At 36.1% G+C, this 21619-nt stretch overlaps 2 protein-coding genes across 2 annotated transcripts; one reads left to right on the top strand and one right to left on the bottom strand.

The window, feature by feature from the left end:
* The first annotated feature begins 476 nt into the window (after positions 1 to 476).
* Positions 477 to 3603, top strand: cav4a (caveolin 4a). Its single transcript, XM_032550495.1, has 3 exons — positions 477 to 817; positions 974 to 1161; positions 1605 to 3603. Exons 1-3 carry the CDS (start codon positions 590 to 592, stop codon positions 1753 to 1755), a joined length of 567 nt encoding a protein of 188 aa, XP_032406386.1. The 5' UTR covers positions 477 to 589; the 3' UTR covers positions 1756 to 3603.
* A 1957-nt stretch (positions 3604 to 5560) lies between these two features.
* Positions 5561 to 21046, bottom strand: oxtrb (oxytocin receptor b). The gene is made up of 3 exons (XM_032550494.1): positions 18231 to 21046; positions 17033 to 18116; positions 5561 to 11009 (listed from the first exon to the last, which is right to left on the bottom strand). The coding sequence occupies exons 2-3, from the start codon at positions 17955 to 17957 to the stop codon at positions 10747 to 10749; spliced, it is 1188 nt and encodes a 395-aa protein (XP_032406385.1). The 5' UTR covers positions 17958 to 18116; positions 18231 to 21046; the 3' UTR covers positions 5561 to 10746.
* Between the last annotated feature and the right edge of the window lie 573 nt (positions 21047 to 21619).

Genomic DNA, 21619 nt, shown 5'->3' on the forward strand with positions numbered 1-21619 from the left:
CCTATCTCCAGGGAATGTTTTGGGCGAGAGGCAGGGTACATCCTGGACAGGTCGCCAGTCTGTGCAGCCCCCTGTTAAGAACTAAAGTATATAAATCACTTTGTATTTCCATTTTCACAAATGAAGTTGTAGATTCCCTTCCACAAGGGGGCAGTATTGTCTCATACTTCAAGTGCCTGCCCTGCCTACTTGAACAAATAAATAAAAACAGGAGGCTGTGAAATGAATAAAATCCCAGAACCTGCAAGACTTTGGTCAAGTACTTGCCTCTGTATTTATGTGTACTGTGCATTGTTTTTGTTTCCACGACTCCATTTAAACTACAGTGTTTCAGTGCTAACAGAGCCATGATCATGTTTAAAGTATTTATATCCTCCTCAACCCCTTCTTTCCTCCACACTGCACATGAAAATGATCTTCACTTGAAATACCAGCTGTAAATACCACCCAGGCCACTGTAACGTTCCCAATATAACCTCAGCGCTCAGCCAGCTGGAAGGGTCCAGTCAGTGGCCTTCTGTCTGGGCTGTTGGGATAGCGACAGGCGACCCTCTCTGCTCTCTTTGTTTTGTATTTATCAGGCATTTAAATGGATACCCTGAAGAAAGACGAAGATTCTGAGGAAGTGGAAATTGATCTTGAGGATTCCAGTGACCCTGAAGAGTCTGAAGATGGGGAGGAACCGCAGACGTTATGGAGAGCCCAACCCTCTCTGGATGAGGAGGAAAACATTCATACATCCACTCTGGTGGAAATCAGTGATACAAAACCACTGATAACTTCAAGGGATGCCCGAGGTGTCAATAACTGCCTCAAGGTAAAACAATCTTGCAGTAGTTTAGTAAAAATTGCCTATATTGATGTTTTTTGTATTCGTAATTCAGCTAAATAATTTGATTAAAAAACTCCATAAACAGTGGACTTTCCCTAGCTTATTGTACATGATGACTGAATTATTCCTTTTGACTCAAAGGTAGGGTTTGAGGATGTGATAGCTGAGCCGCCATCAGTGCGTAGCGGGGACAGAGTTTGGATCTGGAGCAATGCTCTCTTTGAAGTGTCCAGGGTCTGGATTTACAGGATAGTCACCGCTCTTCTGGCCCTTCCCATGTCAGCTATCTCTGGTCTTTTGTTTGGTCTCCTCAGCTGCTTCCACATTTGGTAGGTTTATTTTTTCTGCTTCATTTAAGAAATTGTCTTAACGGTGTAACTTTTCAAAATAAAACAAATCAAAAATACAGTATTGTGAAAAAGTATTTGCCCTCTTGTCCCTTTTTTGCAGTAATGCTCAAGATTATTAAAATAACTGTAATATCAGACAAACAGTGTCTGAATGATGGTTTTTAATTTATTTATCAATAGATTAAATTATCATTTGAAAACTACAAATTCAGGTCGTTTTGGTTTGTCATTTCTGGAAAACATTCAAATGTGATAAAAAAACAACAAAATAACAAAAATCTGCTTGAAGGCAGATACTTTTGCACAGCACTGTAAAGGGGAGGTTTAATTTGAGGTTTCTAAGGTTTATTTTTAAACATTAACTATATCTGGATGTTTTCAACTGAACTATATAATGTTTGTGTTTTCCTTTTCTGCGACAGGATGATTCGTCCCTGTATTCATTGTATCCTCATCGGTAATCGCTGGATACAGGGCTTCTGGGACATTATGCTGCAAGTTGTTGTGGTCCCATTCCTAACAAGTGCAGGAAAATGTTGTGGAAGTTTAGGTATACACCTGGCCAAAGAATGACCCGAGAGACAGACTGGACATGTTGATGATGTGGACAAAGTTCTGTTTATGTGGACTGAAACATAAGCAGTACCGACTTCTGACTGTTTAATAAAAATAGTATATACTGTGCCTGGAAAAAGTATTCATACCCCTTGAACTTTTCTTACTTTGTCTTTTGACAACAACACACTTCAATGAATTTAATCAAGATTTTGTGCTGTAGTGCAATTTTTGTAATACATATCTGAAAAGTGTGGTGTGTGTATTTAGACCTATGAGTCAATAGTTTGTACAATCACCTCCAGCTAAAATCCTAGCTGGCAAGTCTAGGTTGATACATCCCTTTTCTTATTTTCCCATTGACTCTGACCAGCTTCCCTGTCCCTAGTTAAGCAGAGCAGCCCTACCACGTGATGCTGCCACCACTTTGGTGATGGTATGCTTTGGGTGAGGTAAAGTTTTAGTTTTCTCTCATATTGTGGCCATTAAGATCCATTTTTGGTCTCATATGGCCCAAATCCAGTCTCCTAATTTTTTCTGTGTCACCTACGTGGCTTGTGGCAACCTGCAAACATTTCTTCCTTTGATTTTCTTATCACCACTCTTCCATAAAGGCATGATATGTGGAGTGCAAACCAACTTGTTTACCTGTCAGCCAATTATCCTACCCATGATCTGGTTCTCTGCAGCTCCTCCAGAGTCACTAACGACTTTAAAGTCTCCAGCAACTTAATCCATGAGTTCCTGAGGATGTTTGTTCACTAACTTAAAGAACCATTTGAGGCCTTTCTAGATCATCAGCATTGAGAGTGAGATTATATCACACACACACAGGTGGAGTATTTAGATTAGACTTCTGAAGAAGTTAGTTGCACATGATTTCATTTAGAGGTGTCAGAGTAAGGGGGGTTGTGTAAAGATCTACTCAGCACTTTTTCAGATTTTATTTGTTAAAGCATAGCTTGGAACTTGTAAATGACTTTTACTTACATTTTAAACTATGTTAAGCATAAATGACAGAAAATCTCAATAAGATTAATTTAGTGGAGTTCATGTGACAAAATATAAAAAAGTTCAAAGGATAATAGTTTGGCAAGGCATTATACGTTTTTCAGTGAAATACGTGAGAATGTGAAAAATGCTAATCTTTTTAGACCTTCATGTAGTTTATGCACTGATGTAATCCCTAAAAATCATGCCCACAGTCTGAAATCATGTTGATGACTCTTTGTATGAGACAGGCTGTGCTTTTTCCCATCTGACATTAAAGTGGAGGTTCCAGTTATCACATTTTTCTATTTTAAGCATTTAAACAATGTTTTTATTTAACTTTGATTACATGATTGCATGAGTTACCTCCACCCAATCTGACAAAGCTCCCTATTATGTTCCTCATGGGCGAGTTTTTCCACCACAGTTTACCGTCCTTAAGGATCATAATGTTTTGGAGTCATACTCCAAACAAAGACAGAACATTGATGAGAACTAAACAGGAATTGGTTTCTTCATTGTGAAAATATATAAATGACATCCAGGATCCTTGAAGAAGCCTGAATAAATAGATTAAAGATGATTATTTTATCTACAAGAAGCATTTAGAGCTAGTCAGTAAATTATCAGCATTAATATCTTTCTGAGCACTTTCACGGGAGCCTACACAATAAATCTTGGAATATAATGTCATTTAATTAGTATTTTTTCATTGTCCAAAAGAAAAAAGTGACTTTTTCATGCATCATGGATTATCTTGCAGTTCAGTCCCTCTTTAATTTCAGTCTTCTGATGCAAAAGTGAGAGAACATTCTGCAGATTTCCAAGTTGAAAACACACAAGTACCATAATTATCAAGTTTAGAGATAAAAACTGCTTCAACTGCTCTTCATTGTCACTCTTCTACATCCACTGGCTTGTATTAACTGATTCTGATAGTTTAAATACATTCTACAGTGCAGAAAATAGAGAAAATAAATAAAAGTCAGAGAACAAGAAGGTGAGCTCAAATATTTGACAGGTACTGTATCCAGTTTCTCATTGTATGTGAATTTGTCAGCAGGGCCTTGTCCTGAGATTAAACTTTTGCTTTCAGCTGTTCAGAGTGGCATTTCCTATGGAAGCTTGTTATTGTTGATACACAGGATTTCCCACATTCTGCAGCTGATAGAATACTACAGGGATCAACATTCAAACCAGGGTGCCTGACTCTATCATGATAGAAATAATCTCTACATAAATGTGTGTATTTCACAGAAATGTATGATTTATTAACTCCTTTCTTATCCATCTGTCATTTGTGTTTTAATTGTAGAGCTAGACAAAGTCCTCCAATCTAACCTTCAACCAACCTATTGAATAGAATAACTCCATGTTTGAACATTTGAAAGTGAAAACAGTTCCAGCCTGGAGATAGTCATATTTACAGGAATAGATAGTTTACATTCTCCATCTTTCTCTAGTCTGGAGAATGTGGTCAAGGAAAGCTACAGACTACATTTTTGTAATACAGGCTGTCTGAAGTGACTCAACTCTTGTTTTATTACAAGTTTCCTTATGACGCATTTATCAGCATCCCCTGATCACTCATTTCCTGAAAGCTGAGGACTTCAGAGACTAAGGCTATGTTCACACTGTAGCCTGAAGTGGCCCAAATCCAATTTTTTTCCATTAAGTGACCTTTACCAAGCAAAAAAAAAAAAAGAAGAAAGAAAAATATTGATTTCACAAAAAATTGGAAATGAGCATTAATGCCTGTGATGTGAACATAACCTAAATCAAGAGAAACAGAACTAAAGAATCAGCAATAAATTTCCCTGACCAACTTATTGAAACAGTTTATAAACTTGGGATTTGGTTGGATAGTTTTTTTTCTTCTTTTCATCATTTTTCTTTGCTGTGTTTGGGATATGTTTGCCAATTTGAGGTTAAGTTACGCCAATTTCTTTAAGTTCTCTTTTCAGTCAGTTCACTTGGTTGTAACTTGAAAGAGAGGAATCACCAAACTGAACCAGAACCAACAGTCTTACAGTCCCTGAGTCCTTGTGTCAGGAACCACAGCTGTGGTGCCAAGATTTTGCTGAGTTGAGAAATACAAAATACAGCTCATGGACTTGGATGAACAGAAGTCTTAGTCGCTTCCATAAGTGAGATAAAAGTTGATTCCAGACCAAACCAAGATGCTCAGTTCTTTTTATGGCTTCTGGTGATGGGAGGGAAAAGATCAAAGGCAGTTCTGAAATCTTTAATGTCTCTTTTTTTATTTGCTCCTCCTCTTTTGTTCTTAAATTCTGTCACCTATTAGAACACAAAATTATAGGCTTTAAAACTTATTTTCTTTAAATTGTCAAGAGACATGCAATATTTAGGAAAATTAGACTTCAACTAAAATAACAATTTTATTGTTGAATTTCTTAACAAAAACACATCCTCTTAACTTTTATTAGTATATGTAGGTATTTTTGTTTTGTCTTTGTTTCATTTTCATCCTTCATTTAAACAATAGGAAATATTATTGACTAATGTTGCATATCATTTTTGTGATGCTAAATAAATTTAATATAAAATGTACACAGAACCTCCATGCCCTATTAAATATGAAATAACATTTGATTAGTGGGAAGGAAAGGAATCAATCTTTTAGGCTAAATAGTTTTATGAATTATGGAAGTGATTGATTTGTGTTTATCACATAGCTTAAAATATCTTGTTAATGGTGAAATAAAATATCATAATTCTCATTTAAGGTCAACATAAGTGTGTGATTATTTTGAAAGGACATCATCAAAAACACATTAACAGAGCTCTATATAGAGTTAAAAGGAAACTAGTCAAACAAGCAGGTTAAAATGGATTTTATTATGTTGAAAGATCAAGAGCAAATCCAGTGTTAAATATCTTTCAGTTGTGAAATTAATTTTGTTTTTTTGCATCTACACTGAAACCAGCCAGACTCAATATTGCACATTTAATGTACACAGAATCATGTTTATTAGGTGTGTCTGAGGTTTCTTAAAAAGATGCATGTAGAGTGAAAAAAAGAAAAGGAAAGGAAAAAAAAACTGAGTCAGACAAGATAGAGATAAACAAATCCACAGTATATTCTTTTACTCTCGTAAGTTACACATTAAGATTTAAAGTAGGCTATGTGTGCACTTTTTTAAAAAGTTGACACAATTTTCTGGTGGAAATATTTAATAAGAATCAACAAGCCCTATTCTGCAACTTTTATCTGCAATCCTGCCCCGATACACCTGAATCCAATGATCAAACTTTTGTACAACTTGCAGACATGCCAAAGAGGTAATGCAGCCTTTTCATTCACGTGTGTTAGAGCAGAGATGCATCCAAAAGTTGTAGGATAGTGGCAGTCAAGGACTGGAGTTGCTGACTCCCGATTTAATGTATGTGACTGGTGTTGATCAAAATAACACATAAGTGGAGAAACAGACTTCGTAATTGCTTTTAGGGGCTGGATTGAGCCACTCTACGTCTCTCTTCCAATGTTGTCCATAATTTGGGATAATTTCTTCAGCACTGAGCTACAATCCAAGTACACTTTTGTCACAAATTATAGTCCAGAACCATTTCACTGCAGTAATTCTGGCTCGAAACGGGAGTGAAAGCTCAGTTATTTTAACAGGGTTTGGACATATGGGCCTGTCTCACTATTTTAAGTAAAATTTGGTCACTGACATACAGCTCATAACCACTAAAGCAAGCAAGTTCTGTATGAGAGGGACCACACAGCACCTATTGTAAAAAATGTATTTTTCTGCAGTTTGAACACTAGCAGCCCTGGTTTTCTTCAGTAATGGTTTCATTTGTTGATCAAACTACTGCTGCTAAGATTATTTTAAATGTTTCCTTGTATATTGCTTTAAAATTGTTTTAAGACATTTTGATGGGTCCCTCTTTCATTTCTGTTGGAAGTATGAATAACTATGAGTTCAGCAATTTATATCCAGTCACATAAAATCTAAATTTGCAACATTAGGCTTTGAAAATCATGAAGGATGCCAATTAGATGTTTGCTTCTATGTTTTGAGCTTTCGATTTCTGTCATAAGATGAGGCAATATATCACTATAAACCAGTTTTATGTATAAAAGAAAAACAGAGTAAAACAGTTCTCATCATTTCTGAGGTATAGCAATGTTTTGACCTGAAGTCAAGTCTGAATAAATGCAGGATGGTTAGACAAAATTCCTGAGTTTAGCCTTTGATCTGTCTAATCCCATTTAACCCGACTCATTAACCTGGATGATTTATTTTCACACACAGGCACCCAAACAAATTGGCAGGATGGTTTTCTACAGAACTTTGAGATGGCACTGACTGCAGATACCCATGCATAGACATTAAACCTTTTTTAGTGTTATGTTTTTTTATTGGACATCAGGCAAACCTCAGGAGAGAATATTCCTATTACACGTTTTCTGAGTTGTTTTGGCATATTTCACACATCATTCTGAAGATCTGTAAAATAGTGAATATCACAGAACATTTGGAGAAAACAGCACAAATGAGGAACTTGTTCAGATCCTAGGTCTGTATCTGAAAAATAAATATTTTTACCAGTCAACAGATCTGTGAAAACCAATGCCATATATCAAGGCTACAGGACACGATACTGGAAAGGTTTTATCAGTGTAAGTGTTTCAGATTTAAAGTTGGAAAACCATCAAAGTGACTTATGCATTTGTATATTAATTTACAATTGAAAACAGATAATTACATACACAGTAACAGAAAAGAAAACAGCCTTTCTTGGTCTGATCTTAAATATTTTCTGCTTTTAGGGTAGATGGGAATCTACAAACCATAATCATTAATGTATTATTCATTATTTCTATTTACTAAAAGAAAGACTAATGAAATAGATATTTTTTTAGGATTTTCTTTCTTACTTTCTTTAAATTCAGACTGTTTGTATTGGTTTACCTTTAAACAATTTACAAAAGTCCTGAAGACTAATTAACCTATCAGGAGTTTCACAAAACAATAAAAAAATCTGGAGACACAGCTGTGGATGTGTTTTGAGGTGATGATTCAAACACACTGCTTTCTTGTGTGAAAGTGAAATTAAAAAGAAGTAATGCAAAATATCAGGATGAAAACTATGGCTCTCTGAAAGTCTGGTTCAGTATTGGGTGCCTGAAGGTGCCAATTGCACACAAGTAAAAACAGCTTGGGATTGTCCAGCTGGACATTGGTGTTGTTCTGTGCCCCAGAGACAACATCTGTTTCGTTGCAAAATGTGTGAAACAATCTCTGAACAAAAGAAAATGACAATGTGAAGATGTAGGCCAAATCTGGTGAGAGGGGGTTATTATCGACAACAAAACAAGTCCTGTGCTGACATGAGCTGAAAGGCGACTCTATCAGAAAGAAGCCATTACTACAAAGGCAACATAAAAATTACTTTTTGAAGCCATGTCTTGTTGTCTGAGGAAACTGAAACTAAATAGTTGGGTCATAATTTCCATTGTCACATCTGCAGGAAAAAAGGATCAATCTTGCAACCCTAAGAACACCATCCAAACTGTGAAGTACAAGAATGACAGAGTTGTGTTGTTGGGGTCTTGCTGCAAGAAGTAAACATCTGAAAACAGATTGCCTCAGGAGGAAGGAACATTCTGTGAAAATAATGAAGCAACATCACTAGACAACAGGTGGAAAATTAAGGCCTGGGTCAGGATGGTATGACCCTGAGCATACCATCACATTAGTTAGAGAGCTTTTCAGACAACAAAAGCAGGAAAGGTCATCACAAAGCTCCGATTTCACACCCTCAGAAAATTTGTGGACAGGGCTGAAAATGTGTGTGAGAGCAAAGCAGCCTCCAAATCTGACTCAGTTAGGAATGGGCCAAAATTTCAACTAGCTGCAATAAGCAGCAGGTGATAGGATATTAAAAAAAAAAATGGACAAAAACCAAATAGGTTTGCGCATGAACAACTGCAAACTGGAATTTCATGAAATTATCATCTCTTTTCAAAACTATCAGCAAGTAGAAATAATTTTACTCTAATTTGAAATTAGAAAAGTTTAGTCTGATTTAATGTCAGTCAGTGAGAAAAAAGTTAATGTGCATGCAACAAATCTTTATAAAACAGTTTGTGATTGGTTGAGTGAGTAAATGTAGTTCTGTTAGCAAGAATATAAATGAGCCAGTGCCACACATTCCCCTAGTCAAGTTTAACCTGAGAGCAATTCAAAGTGGTAGAAACTCTATATATTCTGAACACAATCATTGAGAGAATTTCAGAAGAAATGTTTGAAATATGCTTTATGGTTTTATGTAAGTATTTCAATACCCTTAAATGCAAGATGAAATGACAAGCTGGCCTGAAGAGAAATGCATTTGATCATCATTAAATGAGCAAATGTATGTAACAACCATCTATTGCTCATAAGAAACTGCATGAGTTTATAAAAGTATATGCAGAACAACAAATCAAAGAAGAAATAGTTGAAAATAGCTAGCAACTGGACTTGGAAATTAAACAGGAAGTTTGTTCAGTTTCAATTGTTTTAAGAGAAATGTGCAAAAGCAACTGAGAAAAACTGTCTAAAAATATTAACAATGTGGATCAGCATCTATGGTAAACTTTCTTTAAGTTGTATACACACCAGGATAGACTTTTGTTTGCGTGTTTGGTCGGGAACCAACAGCGGACTTTATTTATTCTTTTTCCTTCGATTTGCTTTCTCATTGTCCTTTTTTTGCAAGTGGACTACTCTTTATAGACAAATCAACTTGGGTGAAGACCCCACTGGCCAGAAATGACAGGGGTTGGAACAGAGGACAGACCCCAAAAAAAAAAAAAGAACTCTGGAAGTCCTGCTTGCTGCATTTCTGTTGTGCACATTTGTGCTGTTATTAGAACTGTAATACCATTTAAAACGTAAGGAGCAGTTCAAACAATGAAGGATTTACAATGTGATATTCCAAATTTTGGAACTGGTGTCCACAAGTGTGTGGTGGAAGCTGAATTAGATGCTCTGTGTGCCCTGGCCCACAACATGCTGGCAGCAGCAAACAGGCAATCAGGTACCATTTCAGTACACGTTGTAGTAGCAACACTGAAGGGCTCATTTTTACCATAATTCCCAGCAATGGTGACTCAAGAAGTCCAAAATGTCGTGTGTGTCCTGTTGTTGGTTCATATTGAGGCCGGTCTGTGTTCACACTTGAAGGGAAATGCACCAGAGTTTGTTTTGAGAACACCTCAAAAAGTGGGTCTAGGTCCACTTGTTTAGTCCGCACCAGAGTTCGCTTGAGTGTATTCACACCTGAACAAAAGGCTTTAGACCAACAGGGGGAAACATATTCTGGTCCGTTTAAAGTGGGCCGAATGTGTCAGGTTTGAATACACCCTTAAACTATAAAACTGAAGTACAAAAACACTGTAAACAAATATAAAGAATGTTTACAGTTGTTTAACCTTAGATAGTAGAGAAGTCTTGTTAACTAAACATCCAGTATGGAATATTTTGTCCTATTTTGTCATCTCACAGATATATATGTTTGAACATGCCACAGTAAACAATAATATACATTAATTCTTTTCCTCCTACTCATTCTGTGGCCAAAGATAGAAATGAAAGTCAGTCTGTTCAGAGCAACAACAGGAAAAGTTTTTTGGCATCTTCAATTAAAGTCTGGTCCATCCTGTCTGGTCCTGTCAGAGCTGACTGCAGCCGTGAGCGAACATTTGAACACATCCTGCTAAATTTAAATGTGCTCTGGTTAGAACTTCACTTTGCAGCTCATTTAGTTCACATTTTGGACACAATGGCATTTTGTTCTACTTTCTGTTATCACAGGGTGCAGGGCTGTTTCCGGACAGGAGGTTTATGTTCTCTGTTTGGCTTAATTTAATACAGCTGACAACAAGCATTGTGCCATGGCGAAGCTCAGCTCTGCTGTAGCTGATTAAATGCCTCAACCAAGGCCTTGCATGATTGCTGGATCAAGTCAACCACGGGAAGCTTAAGATGGCTCCCTGCCGGCTCATTGCGCGGGCCCCCCTGTGCTGGAAGTGTGAGTCAAACTCCTCATACTGCTGCCGTTCTTGATGACGAAAGTGGAGGAGCCACTTTTGTGCCTGCACTGCTGATCGCAGCGGCAGGAAGAGTCCGCTAGATAGTGTCTGCAGCAACAGAAGAAGCTCCGCATCAGGTCGTGAAACAGGTGACCAGCAAAGAACATGTAGATCCAGGGATTACAGCAGCTGTTGAGGCTAGCAAGCAACATGGAGATGATGAAGGCCATGTCTACAGGGAAAGAAAAACTATAGTCAGTCAAAAGGAAAGCATTTAAAACAACAAATAACATTTTACTAAACAAAAATAGAAAAAAAAAACTTGCCTATATTTCAATAACGGCAATATATAATATGGTTTGGAAATTATGGGGTAGTTACTGGGGTATTAACACAGAACTTATGGACACCTGTGGGCTACTTAGAAAGTATGGGTATATGCATGCAACTTCACAAGATGAAAATTTAGGACACCTTATTAATTTAACAGTTAATTTTAATACATAGTCACACTGATTTCTAATTCAACTAATTTATAATCTGCAAAAAAGAAATTAAGTTTCAATTTCACAGATCTTGACAATATTCTATTACAAAATAGATTCTATTCTGTTCTAGCTAAAATATATGTTCAATATCCATGCATCTAAATATCAGAAAAACATTCAGGTTTTGCTAGAATGTCCTATTTTTTTCCCCATGCCAATATAGATAATTTTGCTTTAGCTGAAAAATAAAGAACATTACATCTCATCAACTGTCTCTGAATGTATGTTTTCTGCTTTATTTGACACGCTCAACAAACCACTGGCAGATGCTCACTCTGTTGTTCAGATCTGCCGAACCCGAATCACAGGTTTAGGAAACAGGGTGTGAATAATTTCACCAGACTAACTGATGCACTGAAACTAAATGGTTTTAGAAAAGGCTGTAAAGGTTCTTTTCATCATCTTTAACTATTTTTGCTATATTGCTTCTTGTTAAAACTACTATAAACTATCCATATGCCTAATTATGTTTACTTATGTTAGGAAAAAAAACACTGCCTTTCATCCTGGCATAAGATTTTTTTTCAGGAATAGCATAAAATGTGCACTGCACTATCACCTCCATCTATGCACCACCTTGCCAGCATAGGTAGGAGTGTGACTGCTCCTGCCTATACTGCCCCAGAGTTACAACTCTGTTCTACATAACAGTTTTTAGATTTTTGATACATTCCTATTTTAAATTCAACAAAATGTTATCTAGACAATATAGAAACTGAATTACAGCTTTATGAATTAAAAAAAAAGTTATTTGGAAGGGACTTTGACCTTTTTTTCATTTATCAAATAGTGAGCAGAGGAACTTGCCTGACAGAGGGGTAAGCCTTGTGTGACCAATGGAGTCACAGTACAAAATCAACCCACTCCAGACCTGCATATCCTAATAAATAAGATCTCAGTAAAATACATTTGTAACCAGACAAATGTTTCGGTATGTCTGCTACACAATGTCCAACAAATTACTGTTTCTCTGAATGATTATTTTGTTTTTACTGTAGACATTTAGCTGTGATAAAATATTATAGAAGTGAACATGGTTTAGCTTGTTTTAAATGTATTTAATATTTAAAGATTTCACATGTACACGCGTGCAGTAAAACTAGGCAGTTTGTATCTCCCCATTTGATATATCTCCCTTCTTGTTGGGACTGAAATCGCTTTTCATTTAGAAATATACGAACCCCCACATTAGACACCCTCCAAAACATTCAGGATTAATAAAAACACTAAAAGGTTAATGGATGCCGATAAGAGAATCGTCAAGCTGACACAGAGATGACTGAATGGGTTTTTAAAAGAGGCTGCCCTGTACGGGAAAAAAAGCACCTTATTTTCCCATCCACTCAGCCAATTACATATATAGCTGCAGAGCACATTGAGGCAGAAAGTAGCTCGAACAGTGGAAAATGGACGACTTCCAAATATTTTTTTTCTTCTTCTCTGAATCGTTAATGGGGTGTGGGAGATTTAGTACTTATTGTCTTTTTCACCCCTCAAGTGCTGAGCGGCTCTTTTCCTGCCTGACTCTGACTCCCTACAGGACCGGGCTTTCTGCTCAAAGCTCTGCTTTATGCTGTGTTTAAAAAATGACCCGAAAGTATGAGAGGAGTTTGTTTAAGACATAAGTCAAACAGCTTGTCCAACTGAAAGACTATTTGGTGCAGGATGTCATGGAAATATGGAACGCAGTCCTTTTAAATTCCCAAAATTGGGAAAGTGTGAAGGTTTTTATTTTCACCCAAGCTTCTGGGATTTTATTAACAAAACAACAACATTATGGTACGCTGTTTTTAAAAAAAATTATTTATCTATGACCTTTAACAACTTAATGAAGGAGAAAGAAAAATCTGTTTGTTAAAAGAAGCACTAAAACAATCATTTGCAAGTTAGTAAAAATATTTTTCCTCTCTATAAATTTGGTTCCACAATCTTACAATTTTAGTAATGTCTAGGCCACCTAATTAAGAGCTAAATTTTTCATAATTTGATCAAAAACATTTGCCTACTAAACTTGCACCCATATCAACAAAGAGTGGAAAAACCTCAAAGAATCTGCAGGAAATTTGAGAGCACAGGCTCAATTATCCACACTTCTGCACCAAGATTTAGAATGAGACCTACTTTTGAAATATCATGAGGAAAGATCTCATAAACTGGTTAAATTGCATCTATCCATCCATTGTCTATACCTAGCTGGAAACCCAGCTAGCAGTCATGTCCTTATTCTATGGAAGGAAGCTGGAGTACTCAGAGAGAACCCAAAAATGCATAGGGAGAGCATGCATTTCCATTCAGAAAGACCCCAGGCTGGGATTTGAACCCAGGACCTCATTGCGAGCTGATATCTACCAACACTACTTTGCTTGTTTTCCTAAAGTAAATGTTATTTACTGTTGCAGGACAAAGCAGAATAAAATACACTGCTTGTATTTAAGCTTAAGATGGGTGGAAGTTTTACAACCATAGAATTTATATTCATGCTTAAATGACTTATTAGTATGAAAATTGTTTTAATAGAACAACAGTCACAAAAAAATGTATTCATAGTAAATCATTTGCATGGACAGATTAATTTGATAATGTATGTAGTTACTGTTTTTGTAATCCACAAAATAATAATGCAGCAGCAGTCCAAGTTATGCCCTTGACCTCCATATTCAGAGAGTTCTTTCTTCACAGCCACAGACCAGAATGATGAAGGCAACGAGGTATTTAATGTCCTGCCAGAGGACATTTTGAAGTGTGGAGAGTCTCAATAACTAATCTATTTTCTACTAAGTCTTCCACATGCAATTATAGACAAAAAGGACACATTCCCAACACAGATATATCTCAAGATCCCCATTGAATTGGAGTTTTAATTAGTTTATTAAAAGAAAAAAGCACATTTTGATTTGCATTCCAGACGTCTCATGATTCAAGAAAAAAACTAAAGGTGATGAGGGTTTTTCAGTAGCTGCCCAAAGTCTGCTTAATGGTTTGTATCAAAATATGCGCTGCAGAGACTGTACAGACTTTTAATCTCTTTTTAGTCATCTTTTTTGGGGGCTTTTACTTCAAGTTGAGTGTCAGACCTGAAGGAGAGTTTACACAACATATAGTACTTTTATTCAGTTGTTCTTTTTTATTGTTAATTTTGTTTAAGGATATTTCCAATCCATATCAATTTCATATCTTGTCTCACTTGGCTGTGAAGTGCTCTTTTAAACATTTGTTGTTTTAAAATGTACTATATAAATATAATTGACATTAACCTGAAGTGCAAAATGAATTATTTTTGTGTGTTGTATGATGAACTTGCAACCTGTTCAGAAAGTAGTCAATCTTTGGCACATTGGAAACAGAGATAACAATAAACAGTCAAAGGAGGCCATGAGAAATTGGTACAAGTAGTTGGATTAAAAAAGTTATCGATTGTGATCGTCTAACAAACTCATGGCAGAAACTAAATGCTGATTGTTCACATAAAGCCGTCTACAGGGAAAGCTACATCCAGTGTCTTATTCTGCAAACTAGGGTTCTTGTGGTGAGACATTATGACATCAGATCTTTTATTAGTAAAACATTACATTGCCATAAAAGTAAATAAAAGTCATAGAAGTCACATTCATAGTAGAAAGTGCAATGCAGTTAGTCAGTATGTGATTTTGTCTGGTGAAGTACAGTTAAGCCTAAAATTATTCATACCTCTGCCAAATTTAGATGTAAAATAATTTTAATTCAACCCTCAAGTTAACGTCTGGTTGAAAATGAGAAATAAAACAAACGTAGTAAAAGAAGTATTACTTTATAGAATAAGTTTTTATTAATATTTTGTCATTAAAGCTTATTCTTAGCATTTTCAACATTTATAGCAAAAATATTTACTGACATTACAGGAATCAAGCTATTCTTATCATTACTGTCCATCTTTTTGCCTGTTTCCACGGTTTTATTACTTGATTATGAGTCTTTGAGGTTAGAAGGCCTCCTTGTCATCACCCTAATCTTTAGCTCTCTCCACACATTCTCTATCAGATTCATGTCAGGGACTCTGACTGGTTCTCTCCAAAATGTTCATATTTATTCCAGTTAGAAAAAAGATTTCTTGAAACCTAAATGTGCCAGGGGTTTGATGAATTTTAACTGGAGTAGAGTTTCTTATCAATAAACTGATAACTAAATAAATATTAGCCAAATTATTATTTCAATAGGTCCCTATACAAGCAGACATGTAATAGACAAACAAAGGCCTCTAATTTGTTTTGTTAGACAATAAACAACTTCAAAAGTAAATTATCTCCAGCTACATTAACAAAATCAAATAAGAAAAACAATGGAGCCTCTTTTTTGCAGTCCAGCTGCCTAATATCATCAGTCTTTGAATAAATATGTTTCTAGTTTTTTTCTTGAAGATGGAAGTAGGATTGTGGCATGTTCAGTTTTTCATCAGACTGCTGTGTCACATCTTCCTACCAGTACTGAACTAAATTGTCTTGTGAGTCTGAACTGCAGTTTGCTTACATGCATCATCGTTCATCATTGCTCGTTACTCACAATCCAAAATACAAACAATTCAACAATAAACAGAAGAAATAAAAACACATTCTAATATTTATGAAGCCTTTATTCTACTTGTACAAACTGAGAAAGTGGGCATTTTTATTCTATTTGGACATTAGGAGCACCACAGAATTAGACAAATGGATACCTGAAATCTGGACTGGACTATTCAAGGCTGATAGTCCTTAAAGTATTTGTAAAATATAAATTAAAAAAAAAGTAATCCTCAAAAGAGACAATTCTTAATTTTCTCAAAAATATTAACAGAATCTCATATTGTTCTTGGGAAACCAGTATCAGGGTATTGTCACATCTTATGAGTTTAATTGATCTTTATTCTCCTCCTGCAGACCTGAATAGATTGTAACATTCATAAAAAAGGCAAAAGAGGAAAGAATGTCTGTAGGTCTTTCAGAAACTACAGATTTTAATTGAAAATATTTTGTACATAGAGGAAACTAAGATACTCTTGTTTTAGGATGATGCCATCATAAGTTTATTTAGAATGAACTCTGCACAAATCATTTTGTGCAGCTCTTCAGATATTTATAACAGAATAATTTTGAAACTGTTTAATATATAAATCTGTAACAGAACAAGAACTTATGCAACTTTCCAAAGTGGTTCAATTTAAAGGTTGTGGAGCACATCTGCTTTGCTGCTCATGTCCTCTTTCATAGCAATAGGAGAAGAAAGTATGAAAAAAACGTTTAAATGGATATTATATAAGCTACTACTTGAAACAGAACCTTTTGATTCACTGGTTCCCAGTGGTTTTAAAGACTGATAAGGGTTGTAAGTGACATTCTCATTCATCTGGTTTCACTCCTGGGAAGTCTGGATTTAATAATCTTTGTGTAGTTCTCAAAGAAACAGGGGAATGTTCATGCATTCCAAGAGATATTTCTGACAATGACCTTTGCATGCAAAAAGCATTTAGTGCTGAAATATTATCTGCCAAGGGTTTATGGACAACACATTTTTAGTGCCATGAATCAAAAATGAATACAACATTCTGCTCCTGTGTGAGGAAGCTTTACTTCCTCACACAGTAGCAGGGAAATAAAGCTGTCAGCCAGTGTATTTAGTCATTAATATATCTACAAAATGATGTATTTATCTTCTCTCTTGTGCCTTTTTGGAAAACAGACGAATGCGATTTTACCTTCTCTTGGTGCAGCAGGATCCCATGCAGACCACATCTGGACAAAGAAAAAAGGAGTCCAGCACACAATATATGCAATGACCACCACAAATGTCATTTTCACGGTGCGGATCTTGGCTTTTGAAATGAGTCTGACGCTGCTCACGCGTGACAGTGGATGTGCGCCTTTGGATGGCCTCGGTGTGAGAGCCAAAAAATGCTCCCTCCTGGTTTTCATGTTGATATTCTGCCATATTTTAAAGCATATCAGACCGTAGCAGATGCTTAATATCGCTACTGGAAGAATGTAAATGCTCAGACTCATCCATGTGATGTAGGCTTTGGCACCCCAGGGTTGCACGAAGTCCCCCCAGCAGTCGTAAACGCCATTCCCGACCTCCCTGAGAGAAAAGATGTAGGCTTGTGGGGTACTGAAAATCAGACTGAGGATCCAAGATGCGATCACACAGAAGCGATCTTTCCCCTTGTGCACCGAGCGAAGCGGCTGGCAGATCGCTAAGCATCTATCGATGGACATCAAGACCAGCATGTAGGTTGACGCAAACATGCCAACAACCTGGAGGTATTTGACCAGCCTGCAAAGGAAATCAGGTCCGTAAAAACGAAAGGTTATGTCCCAGATGAGCTGCGGCAGGACCTGGAACACCGCCACAACAAGATCTGCGATGCTCAGGTGCTTCATGAAGTAATACATCCGAGAATGGCTGTGCTTGGTGGTATGGATAGCCCACAAGACGCACAGGTTGCCGGTCAGAGCGAGCAGCAGCACCAGAACCAGGACAGTAACTTCCACTTTGGCTACTTCTTCATTTCGCTTTAAGGGGTTTACCGTGTTGTTCCCTATATTGGTGATGTTTAAATAACTGGAATTGTACCAGGAAACGTTCTGAGCCCAAGAATCCTGTGTGCGTAAAAGTTCCTCCATCGTGCGCACAAGCGTCAGATTTTGTGCAGTCAGCGGTCACATCACACACGCGGAGTTAGGGCTGCAGTCAGTCGATGTAGATTTTAGATGTCATCCATTAAACGTTACTTTGTTCTCTCTTGGTTTAATGGCTAAATCTCCCCAAAGTTGGGCTGTCGTCTGAAGGAGAAACAACGAGATTAGAAACTTTCATTGCTTCAGACTCTTCAAAACCAAATAAAGAAATTTATATAAATAAATAAAATTAAGGATTTGTGGTAAAAAGAAACTCACCCGGGAGATAATCTGCCGCGTTTCTTTATGGTCTGCAGTCTGCCTCTCTCTCTGCGTCCAGCTGGATCTGTTCTGGTCTGTGCATCCCACTACTGTCTGTGCAGATCCCCTTCCGTCTTTTTATTTTCACCGGAAGGAAACTGCCTTGGTTGTGTACAGTCTTCACATTACTTCACGTTGTATTATTTCAAATCTACTGACCCTGTTTGTGTTCCCATTTCCCAAAATATGTGGGCTACTTTACACGACATTACCTCTCTATTGTTATCTCATGACGCTACCATTATGGGCTTAGCAGCTGCCTCCAATTATTAACTGGTGAAAAGTAAAACAAAAAGATCTCTGAGCTTTTCATGTTACTCAATTTTAATGTGCATCATGTGACAAATGAGTACATAGGAGGACAATGTCTATATGTGAGATTTTGTATTTATTTCATACAATTTTGCTCTGTGGCCCTAATGATAAATGCTAAACCTCAAGCGTAGAGACTTATATTTACAGTTAAAACTCTAACATTACAGACCTGTGACTATAATCTCTACAAAATAGAAAAGATACAGGCAATAAATACATTTAATTCAATCTTCATAGTTGTTATTGTTGTCATGCAACAGAATTGAGGCCATTGACGGTTGGTTTTAAACATTTTAAATTTAGTTTTCATGAGTTATATAATCCGAAGTAAATAAGTAGATAAATAAATGTATTTTCATGCTTAGATTTATCTGTGTGTATTTCTGAATCTGAAATATCCCAGTTACAGATAATTACATGTCTTCAATTATGTTAATGTTGTATAAAACAGATCTTGTTGTCAAAGGTGACCTTAAGATGAGGCACAGGGACCCACCTCCACTTCCCTTCGATGCTATTATTTTTCTATATTCTCATTTATCTGAGACCACTTTAAGCTTATTGCTACAAATCATTAAATTACTTTCTCAGTGTGTCTTTATAACATTAACAAACCACAACTGGGTCTGTTTACTGTTATCCTTCCTCCATGTCAAATGGCATTCGAATTCAAAATTAAAGAGATACAATTTTAAAAATATAAACAGGAAATCCCTTAATCAGGCTGAAAAAACTGACATTGTAAGAAAATCTATCCAAAACAAAAAAGAAAAAAAATCAGTGAAAGTGTTGAATTTATTTAATTTTAGAATTTGGTAAACACCAGATATATTATAGTTAAAAAGACTGAAAATGTCTCAAAAGAGAAAAACATGGTAAATCTCTTGGGTCATGGCTGTGGTTTGAGAACATGCTGAAAACATTTCTTAGATTTCCTTAATAAATTAACAGTAAGCTTTTCTTTATTTTTTAAGCTTAAACAACTTTTCATGGTGGATTCTGGCAAAGTTCTGATGCAGCAAAACATCCCCAGATCCATGACACTTCCACCACTATGCCCTACAGACTGTACAACATTAATTTTCTGACCATATTTGATTCATGCCTAAAATGTTCTATGTTTTTGGTGTCAAAATGTTCAATTTTGGGAATGCGTGCATTGAATGTTCTCCACTTTTAGACTATTTTCCATAGAGTGACATGGCTGATTTTAAATTGTTCTGAGACTACTTGAAGTCCCCCACCAACCTCAAAAGCTGCAGCAATCTTCTTTCTAAAGGCCTCAGACAGCCCTTTCAGTCTCACCATGGTGCTCACTCTCATAAGTGTCAGTAGTAAACAAATCTGAATGTCTGAGGTTTAAATGGCAAACCTTCAAAATGCTGAGTAACAAACTTCTTATCATGTTTTCCTCTGTGATGCATCTTAGTGAGAATTAATGTGTGGGTGTCCTAATTTATCTTTCTTCTGAAATGTAACTTTCATTACATTTTACAGAAAGTATGAATGTGTCTGTCATGATATGCGGCATGAGGTGGCAAGGAAGACGCTGAGGATCCAGGTTGGAATGAAGAATTGATGATTTAATGATCCTAAACACACAATAATCCAGGCAGCACAGATGAGCGGAAGGCTAAGGCTCAAAAACTGGTAGCAACTGGTAAACAATAGGCATCTGACAGCAGACTTGACACGGCAAGACTGTAGACAAGACGACAAGACAGATTAGACAAGGACCCGAAGAGGAACAGGAAGACAGGTGGGATTAAATACACAGAAGGCAATCAGGGAACAAGACACAACTGGAAACAATTAAGCAGTAGACAGGACAACACAGAGAAAAATAAACACACAGAAAAACTCAAATCCTTACAGTGTCTATTCTTTGGTTTGATTGCCTTGTTTTCTCTTAATTTTATATATGTTATATATCCACATGCCCAAATATGTCAGAAAAGCAGAGGCTGCGTTAGTGTGTTAAGTTTTTTTTACATAAAAGTAAGCCATCATTAGCTGAACAATATGAACATGTGAACATCACGCCTCATCCACAGTCACTGAATGTATGTTTTCTCCAATTTATTTGACACACTCAGCTGAACATTTGCAGGTGCTGCATTGTGCTGAATCATCCTGGAATGTTTAGGAAGCATGCTGTGAATAATTGAGCCACACTTACTGCTTGGTAAACGATTTCTTTTTGATTTTATTCTTGAACACTGGAAGGCTAAAAATTCTGTGTAAAATCACACAGAATCTGATTGTTGGAAAGAAATAATGTGCATACAGATGCATGTGTTAGATTTGTAATGTAGTTACAGTTTTGTTTTGTTTAATTATAAATAAGCAGATGCTGCTCAAGCTATTGTGCTTGAAAGTCTTAAAAGAGGTAATTTGAATATTTGCTTTATGTTTTATATCTTATGGCTCAGTGTATATTTATTCTTTTAATCCCTTAATCGCTAAACAACTTGCCTTATTGTTCTTCAAACTGTAGCTTTTGGAATAAACTAATAAACATTATTCAATGTTATTTCAGGCTTCTTGTGTTTGCATATAAATAGCTGACTAGTTAACAACAAGATAGTTATTTTTAAAATTACATATTAGAAAACAAAAAAGTACATTTCCATAAGTTTGAGTAGGCATTCTTATTTGACAGATTATCAAAGTACTTTTTGAAAGCCATTACCTCTAACATACTTTTCATTAACCCTATCTGATGTAATATTTTACACTTCAAAGAAATTGTCATTTTTGTATTACCTCTAAGCAGAAAATCATTATAATTTACTGAAATAAAAGCTCAAAAACATTATAATGTAACTTGTTTCACTTTGAGAACTTAAACAATTGGAGTAAACAGATAAATTAGGTTCTAACTACTCAGTTTTACATTTAAACTTAAGACATGACAGGCATTATTTGTCATTTTATATTTTCTTAATCTTATGGAAGTACAAACATCTTTACATTCAGCACTTTATTCTCAACAAGTAAATAGCTCACATTTAATGTTTCACAATTAGGGG

Source organism: Xiphophorus hellerii, chromosome 20 (genome assembly GCF_003331165.1).
Source record: "Xiphophorus hellerii strain 12219 chromosome 20, Xiphophorus_hellerii-4.1, whole genome shotgun sequence".
NCBI lineage: Eukaryota > Metazoa > Chordata > Actinopteri > Cyprinodontiformes > Poeciliidae > Xiphophorus > Xiphophorus hellerii.

Coding starts and splice junctions, on each gene's coding strand:
- cav4a (XM_032550495.1), top strand. CDS start 590: ATGGATACCCTGAAGAAAGACGAAGATTCTGAGGAAGTGGAAATTGAT. Junction 818..973: donor GTGTCAATAACTGCCTCAAG/GTAAAACAATCT, acceptor TTTGACTCAAAG/GTAGGGTTTGAGGATGTGAT. Junction 1,162..1,604: donor CTCAGCTGCTTCCACATTTG/GTAGGTTTATTT, acceptor TTTCTGCGACAG/GATGATTCGTCCCTGTATTC.
- oxtrb (XM_032550494.1), bottom strand. CDS start 17,957: ATGGAGGAACTTTTACGCACACAGGATTCTTGGGCTCAGAACGTTTCC. Junction 11,010..17,032: donor TCCTGCTGCACCAAGAGAAG/GTAAAATCGCAT, acceptor CTTTCCCTGTAG/ACATGGCCTTCATCATCTCC.